General features: G+C 43.0%; 1 protein-coding gene across 1 annotated transcript in view; it reads right to left on the reverse strand.

Annotated features, from left to right (window-relative positions):
- RIGI (RNA sensor RIG-I) overlaps window positions 1-12547 on the reverse strand; it is a 43043-nt gene that overhangs the window by 7228 nt on the left and 23268 nt on the right. Inside the window, exons 13-16 of the mRNA XM_046664964.1 lie at window positions 12179-12327; window positions 9618-9708; window positions 7250-7420; window positions 5827-5978 (exon numbers count right to left, since the gene is read on the reverse strand). Coding sequence (XP_046520920.1) covers window positions 5827-5978; window positions 7250-7420; window positions 9618-9708; window positions 12179-12327 — 563 coding nt within the window. The remainder of the gene's footprint in view (window positions 1-5826; window positions 5979-7249; window positions 7421-9617; window positions 9709-12178; window positions 12328-12547) is intronic.

Raw genomic sequence — 12547 nt, forward strand, 5'->3', positions numbered from 1 at the left:
TCATACCAAAAACCAGAGCGATCTCAAACTGAATGAAAAAAAGACAATCAAGTGACGCCAACAGTGACATGACAGAGATGTTAGAATTAGCTGACAAAGATTTTAAAGCAGCCATAACAACAATGCTTTCATAAATAATCATAAACACTCTTGAAACATGAACAAATATAAAGGCTCAACAAGGAAATGGAAGATATAAAGAAGCACCAAATAGAAATTTTAGAACCTTTCAGTTCAATATAATACCCAAAATAAAAAGCTCAGTGAACGGGCTCAACAGCAGAATGCAGGGGACAAAGGAAAGAATCAGGGAGCTGGAAGACAGAACAGCAAAAATTACCGAATCTGAAAACCAAAAGAAAATAGACTGAAAAAAAAAAAAAATGAACAGAGCCTCAGGGATGTTTAGGGCTATTTTAAAAAAAAAAAGATCTAAGGGACCAGCCCGGTGGCATAGTGGTTAAGGTCGCACTCTCCACTTTGGCGGCCTGGGGTTTGCAGGTTCGGATCCTGGGCACAAACCTACACACCACTCATCAGCCATGCTGTGGCAGTGACCCACATACAAAATAGAGGAAGACTGGCACAGATGTTAGCTCAGGGTCACTCTTCCTCACCAAAAAAAAAGATCTAACACTCATGTCACTGGAGTCCTAGAAGGAGAGGAGAAAGAGAGCAGAGCTTAAAAAGTACTGGAAGAAATAATGGCTGAACATGTCCCAAATTTAATATAACGGAACATAAACCCACAGATTCAAGAAGCAGAATAAATCTCGAAAAGAATAAACCCAAATAAATCCACACCACGACACATTATAATTAAACATGCGAAAACTAAAGACATAGAAAAAAGTCTTGAAAGCAGCCAGAAAAAAACACCACCTTACCTATAGGAGAAAAACAATCTGAATGACAGCAGATTTATCATCAGAGATCATGGAGGCCAGAAGGAAGTGACACAATATTTTTCAAATGCTGAAAGAAAAAACTGTCAACCCAGACTCCTATACCCAGCAATAGATCCTTCAAAAAGACAGTCATGTGCTGCATGATGACGTTTGGGTCAACGACAGACCACATACATGACGGTGGTCCCATAAGATTAGCACCGTACAGCCTAGGTGTGCAGGAGGCTATACTGTCTAGGTTTGCGTAAGTGCACTCTATGATGCTCACATGATGACAAAATCACCTAACAATGCATTTCTCAGAACACGTCCCCATCATTAAGCAATGCCTGGCTGTAAAGGGGAAATCAAGACATTCTCAGATGAAGGAGAACGAAGAGACCTCGGTTCCCCAGCAGACCTTCCTTCAAAGAATGGCAAAAGGAAGTTCTCTAAACAGAAGGGAATGACAAAAGAAGGAGCCTGGAAACATCACAGAGGAGGAGAGAACACGGTGACTTCCACAACATCAGTGGCAGAAGGAGCTGCCCTGCCCCGTCTGTGGCGCTGCCTCTCTGTGACTAGACTACATTTTCCAGTGTTCCAGGTGCAACCAGACAGCCTAGATGCAAATCCTGTTTCTACTACTTACCAGCTGTGTGATTTGCAGAAAGTGCCTCTGTTTCCTCAAATACAAAATAGGAACAATAATGGCATTTATTTCATGGGCTATCGGGAGTTAACATGACTTTATAACTGCTCAGAACCTCCTGGCACAGGTTAACTGCTCGTCGACGTTAGCACTGGTCTGTTAGACTAGTCTAACGCTAAGAACCTGAACATGTCAATATAGCAGTTTGTGCTTTAGTATCCGATAGGGGAATACCATTCATGAGTTATTTTCTCAGAAATATCACAGCTATTTTCATTTATTTATTATCCTATATTAACTCTGGAACCACTTTATCAAGTTAAAAATATCACTTAAACTTCGATTATGAGTTGCGATAAGTGATTATGGGGTGAAGGTACATCTTTAAAATATTCAGTCTTTCCATTCGAGAACGTGGCACTGCTTTTCTTTTGTCTTAATTCACCTCCTATCTCTCAGTAAAATTTTTGGAGTTGTCCTTATTGATGCTTCAAACATTTCTGGTTAGGCCAGTAGGTGTAGCAGTTAAACAGATGGCCTCTGCCAGCTCCACCCCTAACTAGATGTGTGATGCCCTGGCACTGAGGATTTTCATGCCTCGGTCTCCCTCCTATAAAATGACCTAATCAGAGGCTCTACTGCACAGATAGCCATGAGGCCTGCTGACATAAAGAACTCGCTGGCAGGCTCAGTGGAGGGTCTGTGTTCTGCAGGTATGAGCTGTGGTTGCTGCTGTCACTGTGAACGGAAACCTCCCTCTCCCCCTCATATCTTCTACTGGTCACTCATCATCCACACAGAATCCACTGACCTCTCAAGGACTTCAAATTCAAATAAAATCTCATGTATATCAAAAACTTAGGTCTGCAATATAGGTTAGGAAAACAATCAAAATATAATTTTCTCTTCCCATGCTGCCACCTCATCCCATTTGAAATTAGCTTCACTGTTTTTGTAAAAATAAAGGATGTTTATGCCTCCTATTCTCAATTCAATTTCCCACTGCTGTAAAACTGTGACATATATGTACTTATCCATTACTTCCTTTGGATAGATTTCTTTTTTTTTTCCTTTGAAAAGATTGGCACCTGAGCTAACAACTGTTGCCAATCATTTTTTTCTTCTTCTTCTTCTTCTCCCCAAAGCCTCCCAGTACATAGTTGTATATGCTAGTTGTGAGTGCCTCGAGTGCCTCAAGTTGTGCTATGTGAGACGCCACCTCAGCATGGCCTGATGAGCAGTGCCATGTCTGCACCCAGGATCCCAACCAGTAAAACCCTGGGCCGCCACAGTGGAGAGCACGAACTTAACCACTCGGCCACAGGGCTGGCCCCTGGATAAATTTCTAGACATGAAATTCCTAGGTTATTTACATTTCCCTATGAGCAATTTTAATTTCCTTTTTTTTTTTTTGGCTGAGGAAGATTCGCCCTGAGCTAACATCTGCCACCAATACTCCTCTTTTTTTGCTTGAGAAAGATTGGCCCTGAACTAACATCTGTGCCAATCTTTCTCTGCTTTATATGTGGGACGTCTCCACAGGAGGGCTGATGAGTGGAGAAGGTCCACGTCCAGGATCTGAATCCACAAACCTGGGTGGCAGAAGCAGAGCGCGGAACTCTAATCACTCAGCCACAGGGTTGCCCATAGTTAATTTCCTTTTTTCAGACATGGTTCTCATCACTCCTTGAGGCAGACTGGGGGTAGGGGAATGTGATAGGAAAGAGGGTACACATACACACTTGCCCTTTGGGCAGCCAATTAAAAAAACACTCACATATATCTAATGATATTCAATTATAGACAAAAATTCAATTAAAAACTAACAATCTCAAATATTTAAAATGTTACCGTGGGCAACAGATATAAATCCTAATCAGTTAAAACTAACTACCACTGCTGTACTTAAGACGAACTAAAACTCAGTAACTGGATAAAGAGGCTCAACCAAAGTCACAAATTCGGTGGCCAGCCCACGGCCTCCCTCCTGCACTGGCTGGAGAAGCCACCCAGCTCCCCCCCACTGAGGGGAATCAGGCAGGACCCTGAAGCTCCGTCTGTGCGCAGGCACCGGTACACAGGCTGGAAGCTCTCCTGCCAAAAGGAACTTTCTGTCACCCCGTATCTTGTTCTCTACTCCACGAGGAAAGAAAGCAGGCTGCCTCATATTTGATTCCAGATAATCCTTCACAGCTAGAGCTGTGAGAAATAGCCCTTATACCTTATTCCTCCAGAATGAAATACTGCCGAATCCTGGGCTTCCATCATGGAAGGAAGTTCTGGCATACCTCCGGACTGTCTGCATGGTAAGATGGCGGCAGAGTAACCAGAGGTCCCGGGGGCCACAGTGCTCCAGGGAGGGTCGCCACGCGCAGACAGTGGACGATGCAGCTACTCGGAGGCCGCCCTACAGAGCTCCAAACGGCTTTCCCCTCTTCTGCAGTTTCCACCTCCCACAGAAGCCCAGGCGAAGGGCCATAGCGCTCAGATCCAATGCCCAAGCCTCTAGCAAAATCACAGAAGGGGTCTCCCCTCAGGAACCGTAAGACCTTTTAGTTCCAAGAATATAAGATTTCCCCCACCTTACTATACTTCTACTAAGCCTGTGAAAGCAAAACCTCCCTCTTCCAAGGGAGCAGCAGGGCCAGGTCACCTATGACAGGCCAGGGATGACACCAAGACGCCAAGCTCCCAGCTGCCCCGGAATTAGCAGCTGCCAGTGACTCCTGGCTGCACCTGTTCCGGTCTCTTTCTCATTCTTTACCATCTCTGCCTGTTTTCCATCTCTGGGTGTTAGAGGAATCCCAAATGCTATTAAATACCTAATTCAACAGACATTTAACCCGTTTTCTCCTCACCCCACTCCTTGACTTGTGCTGGTTACAGGAGATGTCTACGTCTGGCCCGGCCTCCGTCTCCCTCAATAGACTTTTAGTCTGTTGTTTCTGCCACATCTGAGTCTAAGCAGCTTGTCACCCAGTGGAGGAGATAAAAATTATGCCATGGGTGTTAGAGCTAGTGTGGTTTTAAAGCCTTTATTGGCAACATCCCCATATTCTACAAAATAGGGAGGTGGCTCAGTGAAAAAACCCTGTCCTCAGTAAAAGTAAGGAGGAACTAAAGAATTTCCCTGCAATTCCTCTCCCTGGAAATGTGGAAGAGGCGTTTTTAAATATCTTGATCTCCAAACGTTAGGAAGAAATGTTTTAAAATGAGTAACTACTGACATAAAGTTGTAATTTTGTCCTAAAATAAGTGTTGGTTTGCTCTAGATCTCTGCTTCACGATGCTTTTTTGAGCACACAGATCGTGACTTTTTAAAGGTATGGACACGACGGAGCCGGTCTGCTGAGCTGCCATGCTCCCCTGCATGGAGTTGCAGGGTGCCTCACACCTCAGGCCAACAACCCCCACGTGTGAGTGTCACTTTATAGCGGGCGCTGTGCGAAACAATGCACACCTCTCATTTTACCCCCCCGAACCTCGCATGAGTTAAATACCGTATTCTCCCAACTTTGCAAATGAGGAGGCTGATGATTTCCAAGGGGAACTCCCTGAGGTCACACATCTTGTAAGTGGCAGAACTGGGACTGAAACCACTGGTTCCAATGTTAAACTCCCCCCAAGCCCTGCAGTGTTCAATGCTTCCACACTGCTGAGGCGGAAATCTCTGCAGAGGGTCCGGAGAACATGTGTGTATGTCTGTGTGTGTGTGTGTGTGTGTGTGTGTGTGTCTGTGTGTCTGTGTGTGTGTGTGTCTTGACTTTCCCCAACCTGGCTCCATGCTTCTGTGTTATTAAGGAAATTACAATCCAACTAAGGTCACTACAAGAGGCTGAACTGAATCTGTGCCACTCCCAAGTACGCATCATTCTCCATGCCTAAAAACAGGCATTCCAACACCTGCATCGTGTACCGGGAGCTTTTCTCTGAGGACTCCGGACAGGAGAGAGAGAGACTGGAGGAAAAGACAAAAAGAGCTGTGTCTTGCAGTGTTGGGTGTGGTCCTCAAGATGAACTGTCAACTTGAGAGCAATTCTAGCTCAGTTTACCTTTTAGATGTAAAAACATAACTTTAGGTATTAGCATTAATAAAATATATTTTAATCACATTGAGACAAAGTAGAATGAATCTGATGTTCACTGCAGGACAGAATTTTAAGCATGGACTGACTCTTCTAAAGCCACACTTGGAGCAATATGGTCAAAGGCACCAGCCATGCACACAGTCCCTGTCGGTTACCTACAGGCAGATTCTGAACGAGTAACACAGATGCAAAGACTTACCTTTTCTTTAAATATTGCTTCATCCCATGCCTGAAGGCTTAAAATGGAGTCATTCATCATTTTTTCTTTGTACATATTCATTTTTTCTTTTTCAATTACATCAGCATTACTAGTCAGAAGGAAGCACTTGCTACCTTTTGCTCTTCCTCTGCCTACCAGAAAATAAATATTTTATTTAGTGTCTTTGATTTAAAACTCTGATAGCTCTGAGACTAGGTAAGTAAAGGGAGAGGGGTATTCTCAAAATTCAGCTTTGGTTCACTGAATCCCGCTTTCTAGGGCAGCTGGGCAGTTAGAGGAGGGACTCAAATGCAGCGGGCACCCACACGTCAACCATGCGGATAAACGAGAGCCCCCGCAACCCGGCTTCCTCGGGGTCTCCACGGTGAGGGTGACCCACACGTCAACCATGCGGATAAACGAGAGCCCCCGCAACCCGGCTTCCTCGGGGTCTCCACGGTGAGGGTGACTGCACTGCACCCTGCCAGGGACACTGCTTTAAAGACAAGCCAACGTGAACCCTCAGGAGTGACGCTATGAGCGCTCTGAGACGAATAATAAACAGACTCTCCCCCAAGAGCCTTCTAGGAAACGGAGAGTAAGTTATGTTCACAACCAGCCAAATATAGGTAGAAATGATGAGTGCTGAAAGAAAGACGGATATAAAGGCTTATGGTCATTCCAAAGAGAGACTGCTGCCCGCTGGGAGAATCGGCAACAGCTGATACAGGGGGAGGGGAGAGGCAAAACGGAGCCAGCAGCAGCAGCACATGAGCAATTCCTTCAACAAGGGAGCAAGTCCAGCTGGCTGAAGTGGATAATAAATAAGGGGAAGAATGAGAAATAAGGTTGGAAAGACGGGTGGGTGCTGGATTTTGAAAACTTTTTAACATCAAGAAAATTGGGGAACCCCTGGAGTTTCTATACAGGGAAGTGACAGGCTCAGAGCTGTTTTTCAGGAAAAGTAATGTGGCAGCTGATGTTACAGAAATTGGAGAAAGGAAGACGGACTAGGCAGGAGACTGTCTAGTTCAAGTGGGACAGAAGAACTCCTTGGAGGGTCTCTTCTGTAATCCAGGGGGCCCACCAGCACCTAACACAACCATGAAAGGTGCACACGTTGACTGCCAAAGCCTCAATCAGAGTGGGAATTAATGCTTCCATAATACATATGTCAGTCAGTGTTGGTCAAGTAAAATTCATTGTTTTTGAATCAAACAGGGTATGTGTTAGTGGACAAAACTGTAGCCACCCAATCCTGACCAAGTAAGCCACTTTTAGAGCCAAGGATACCAGAGTCTATTGTGCCATTGGTCACACACCCAACTATGACCCGGTAAAGGAGAAAGGCCAGAGTGACAGACACACTCACAAATCAGACAAATTGGCAGCCACTTAGTAATGGCAGCAAAGATTCTCTCACCTCTGGTTTGGATCATTTTGATGACGTTGCCCACATACTCATACAGGATGACCAGATTGCACTGAGCAATGTCGATGCCTTCATCAGCAACTGAGGTGGCGATCAGAATCTTGTTATCTCCATCGGTTCTGAATGCATCTAATGCACACTTCTGTGCTGGGAGGGTCATTCCTACGTCAGAGTCAAAGGGCATTATACAACTCACCAGGGAGGGAACTTTACCCTTGAAAAAATAACCATTAACTATGGAATGCTTATTACATGCCACGTACTGTTTAAGTGCTTTGTATTCATGATGTCACAACAACCCCAGGCAGTAGGGCCCATTCCTATCCTTGTTTTAGAGAGGACATTTAGGGTGGTGTCTGACAACTTGGACTCTGCCCACAAGGTGGCCTGAGTTCAAATTCTAGCTGCAGCACTTACTAGCCAGGTGGCTTCAGTCATGTTATCTCAAAATAAATATTGATTTTTTTTTTTGCAAAAATATCAATAGCTAATCATAACACCTTTGCACATGGATAGAAGTTTACAGCTGACAAAATATTTTCACATCTACTTACTTGCTAGAACTTCACAAAGCCCTTTTAGGTTGATGTGCAAGCATTATGATTCCCCATTATGGACGAACACCTTGAGGTTTGGAGGGATGGTAAACTGCCAGGTTAGCTAGCGACAGAACCCGGCCTTGAATTTAAAAGGACCTTAATAGTGTGCAGCTCTCAGCCACCGACAGACTGAGAGTACAAAGAATTTCAGTGCTCTCCACCTCAGAGTTAACAGAATTTATAAAAGTTCCAATTTTTTCCTAGTATATTGGCAGCCAAAATCTTGAGATATATTTTGTTAACACCAAAACAATTTCTTTTCACCATCGTCTTCTGCTGAGCAATAAGCATGCCCAGGACAGACACCATACTCCATTAATTTCTGAACTTATTCATCCATTTGTTCCTCAAACGCTTATTTAGCAATTACGGTTTGTCAGATAAGGATACAATGGTTAAAAGGTCCATTTTTATATATAGGGAGTTCAGAGTTTGTGGAAGAAGGATATAAATAAGAAGATATAATTCAATGGGATGAGGAATGAAATGGAGGCAGAACTGGACACCATGGGAACGTGGAGGGACACCTCTACTAGTCTTAGGAGGCTGGAGAAGGCTGCTTGGCAGAAGCACAACGACTGGTACAGAGTATGTTCTACATAAATGTGGATGGATGGATGAAGAAATGAACAAACAAAATATATTCTGACTGCTTATTTGTGGAGTTGGAAAATCAGATTGGACTCATGTTCGATGGCAGAGAACTTTGAATCCAACCACAATAACATGGTGTTGGATTTCATTTGGTAAGCCAAATCTGAATTTACTTTTTAGACTCATGAGGTTTAAATTTTGCATAGGGGGAAAGTGCAAGGGTGATGGCTGAGGACTGACAGGGTGGGGGCTGTTTGTGATAAACAACACTAAACAGGAGAGACAGAGTGAGGGCCTGTCAGTGCCGGTCACCAAGGCACGGGTAGCAGGGCTGTGAGAGGCAAGGTGAGGGCTGGTGACCTATGACGCTCCTGGAGGATCCCAGAGGCAGCTTCATCCTTTGACACCTGAGCTAGATTTCAGGAATGTCTGCTTGGATATTTTTTTTAATTGTAAAATACATAATAGACACAAAAGCATCTAGAGTTTAAACAATAATGATAAAATAATCACAGAACATTTCTATTTCCAGTTAATCTTAATCTATTGGTTGAGAATTTGAGCAGGAGAGTAACATGCCCAAACAATATCTAAAACAATAACTTTGGTTTTGTCTGCAGGACATGAGGGAGGAGGTAACACATACAAGGTTTTGACATTTGAGCCCTGTGATGGCTTTTGATGTGTCAAATGGGCTATGCTGAACTACAGTCCCCAGTTATTCATCTTGGTGCTTCTGCGAAGGGAATTTGCAGATGTAATTCAAGTTCTTAATCAGTTGACATTACCTTAATCAAAAGGGATTTCATCCTAGGTGGGCCTGACCTAATCAAGTCAGCCCTTTACAAGAGGGCTTAGGCATTCCCTGAGCTCAGAGACTCCAAGGAGCTCCTGCCTGTGGGGTTCCAGCCTGCTCCTGACCACTTCAGACTTGCTCTTCCAGTCCAACTGTATATGCCAATTCCTTGTGATAAACGCCCGTGTGTGTGAACATATACATATAGACAAGAGATATGTGTGTATGTATAAACTCCTACTGGTTTTGCTTGTCTGATTGAGCCCTGACTAATACAAGCATTAAGAAAGAATTTGAGTATATTACCCATATTCTTATATATATATACATATATACAGTATACTCAATCCAACTCACGATATATAAATACCTGTGTTATTAGTTGTTTTGCCACGGCCAGTCAATATGCCAGGTTTCAGAAAGCTCAGTTTAGGGTTTTCTTCAATCCATTTCTTTAAAGCCTGAAAATGACAAGCCATCATCAGTTGCACACTATTTGTATACCATCTGGATTAATTCAACATTGAAATATATGCAAGAGGAAAAAAACCCTTTAAGTTAGTATACAGACAGTTTTCAGACTGACAAACCTGAGAAAAAAGCTTCTTGGGATTGAATCCTAACCAATAATTAACTGTAAAGGTATAGATCTTTGTGATCCGATGTGGTTTAATCTCCAAGGTATTTTTTAAGTGAAAAAAATAAAGTTCAGAATAGCGGATATGTAGAAAGAATAAGTGAGTTTGGTGAAGTCTCAGGACACAGAATCAATATGCAGAAATCAGCTGTATTTCTATATTCCAGCAACAAACAATTAAAAGTACAAAAGTATTGTAAACAATAGCATTAAAAAATTAATACTTAGGTATTAGCCTAGCAAAATACGTGCAGAATCTGCATACTGAAAATGACAGAACACTGATAAAAGAAACCAGAGAAGATGTGGTAGGTGATCTCCACCCCCTGTGCTCAGGGTCGCGTGTAAGCCCTCCCCTGGAGTGTGAACTGGACTGACTGACTCGCTTCTGAGGAGTGAGATACGACAGACAGGATGGGGTATCACTTTCCAGTGGAAGGTACACAGTGACTGTGACCTCCCTACTAGGCATTCTCTCTCTGTCTCCCCTGGATCACTCACTCTAGGGGAAGCCAGCTGCCCGGCTGGGGAGAGGCCCCCATGAGTGAGCTTAGAAGCACATCTCCTGAGGCCTGCCAACAGCCACATAAGTGAGGCTGGAAGTGGATCCTCCCGAGTCGAGCCTTGAGATGACTACAGCCAAGGCCAACACTTTGACTGCAGCCTCATGACAGACCTTGAGCCAGAAACACCCAGTGAAATTATCTCTAGATTCCTGACCCATAGAATGGTAAGAGAATAGATGTTTGTTGTTTCCAGCCTTTAAGTTTTGGGGTAATTTGTGATCTGCCATAGATAACTAATACAGAAGCTCCACATAAATGAAGAGATGTACTATGGTCATGGATTGGAAGATTCAATATTGTTAAGATGTCGTGTCTCCCCAATTTTATTGATTCAATGCAATCCCAAACAAAATCCCAGCAGATTTTTTCATAGGTGTGGACGAGCTGATCCTAAAATATAAATGGAAAGGCAAAGGAAGATAGATAAAACAATTTTGAAAAAAAGAAAACAGTTGAAGGACGCACACTACCTATTTCCAGACTTCCTATAAAGCTACAGTGATCAAGACAGTGAGGGATGGCTGAAAGGACAGATATATAGACAAACGGAACAGGACAGAGAGTCCAGAAATAGATCCACAGAAATACAGTCAACTGATTTTTGAAGAAGTTACGATGGCAATTCAAAAGAGAAAGGATAGTCTTTTCAATACACAGTACTGCAACAATTGGATGTCCACATACAAAAAGAAAAAAACGCATCTCAACCCATAACCAAAATGGATTGTAGACCTAAATTTCAAATGTAAAACTATAAAACTTCTAGAAAGTAACATAGAGAAAATCTTTATGATCTTGGGTAAGCAAAGGGTTCTTAGAGGCAATTTCAAAAGTACAATCCACAAGAGGCTGGCCCAGTGGCATGGTTAAGTTCATGCGCTCTGCTTTGGTGGTCCGGGGTTCACAGGTTTGGATCCTGGGCACGGACCTAGCACTGCTCATCGAGCCATGCTGTGGTGGCATCCCACATAAAATAGGGGAAGATTGGCACAGATGTTAGCTCAGCGACAATCTTCCTCAAGCAAAAAGAGGAAGGTTGGCAACAGATGTTAGCTCAGGGCCATTCTTCCTCACAAAAAAATAAACGAAAGAAAAGCACAATCCACAAAAAGAAAAAAATTGATAAACTGAACTTTGTCAAAAGTTAAAACTTTCAATATGTAAAGGATACTGTTGTGAGAATGAAAAGACTAGAAGAAAATATGTGCAAATCACATTTCTGACAGAGAACTTTTTGTCAGAACATAGAAAGAACTCTCAAAAACTCAACAATTACATGACAAACAACCCAGTTAAACCCAGTTTTAAAATGGGTACCAGGTGTGTGAACAGACACTTCACCAAAGAAGATATAGGAATGGTTCATCAGTATATGAAAAGATGCTCAACCGTGTCAGCCATTAGTGAAATGCAAATTAAAACCCTAGTGGGATGCCACTACCGAGCCCACAGAATAGCTACAATTTTTTAAATTGATGAAAAGAATAAAAAATAGGAAGTGCTTGGTTTATAGGTGTCAAAACATTATAAACTAGAGAGGTTAAGACAGTGAGGCATAAAGGATAAACAGTGTAAGGATAAACAGACACATCATCAGAAAAGAACAGGTTGCCCAGAGACAGGCCCCACATATAGGGATGCTTGAGCGCAAAGCAGTGGGGAGAGGACAGTGTTCTCAATAAAGTGGTCCTGGATCAATCTGTCATCCACGAGGGGGAGGAAGCTTACATCCACAAGAGCCCTGGTTTTCACAAAGAGAATGGTTCTCGTCTCTGGGTTTAAGTGGTACTCCTCTTGCAAGATGAAGCAGAGGTCTTTGAGCTTAGGGTTCTCGTTGCTGGGATCCATGGAAACACTTTCTAGTTCTGGTAGCTTTTCTGCAAAAGGGGAACGTTTTATAAATGGCTTATAAATTCTAGAAATCTAGAACATACTGTGACCTTTAGCTATAGTTCAAACAGTTAATCTCTCAATCTTTGACCAGAATTTTATGAGTAATAACCACTGATTTAATGCATATATTAAATACATTGATAAATGCATACATTTTTCCTCAAAGAGCTGGTTGTTCACTGTTTAGCAGCACACCACTGGGTT

The sequence above is a fragment of the Equus quagga genome, chromosome 6 (assembly GCF_021613505.1).
Source record: "Equus quagga isolate Etosha38 chromosome 6, UCLA_HA_Equagga_1.0, whole genome shotgun sequence".
Lineage (NCBI taxonomy): Eukaryota > Metazoa > Chordata > Mammalia > Perissodactyla > Equidae > Equus > Equus quagga.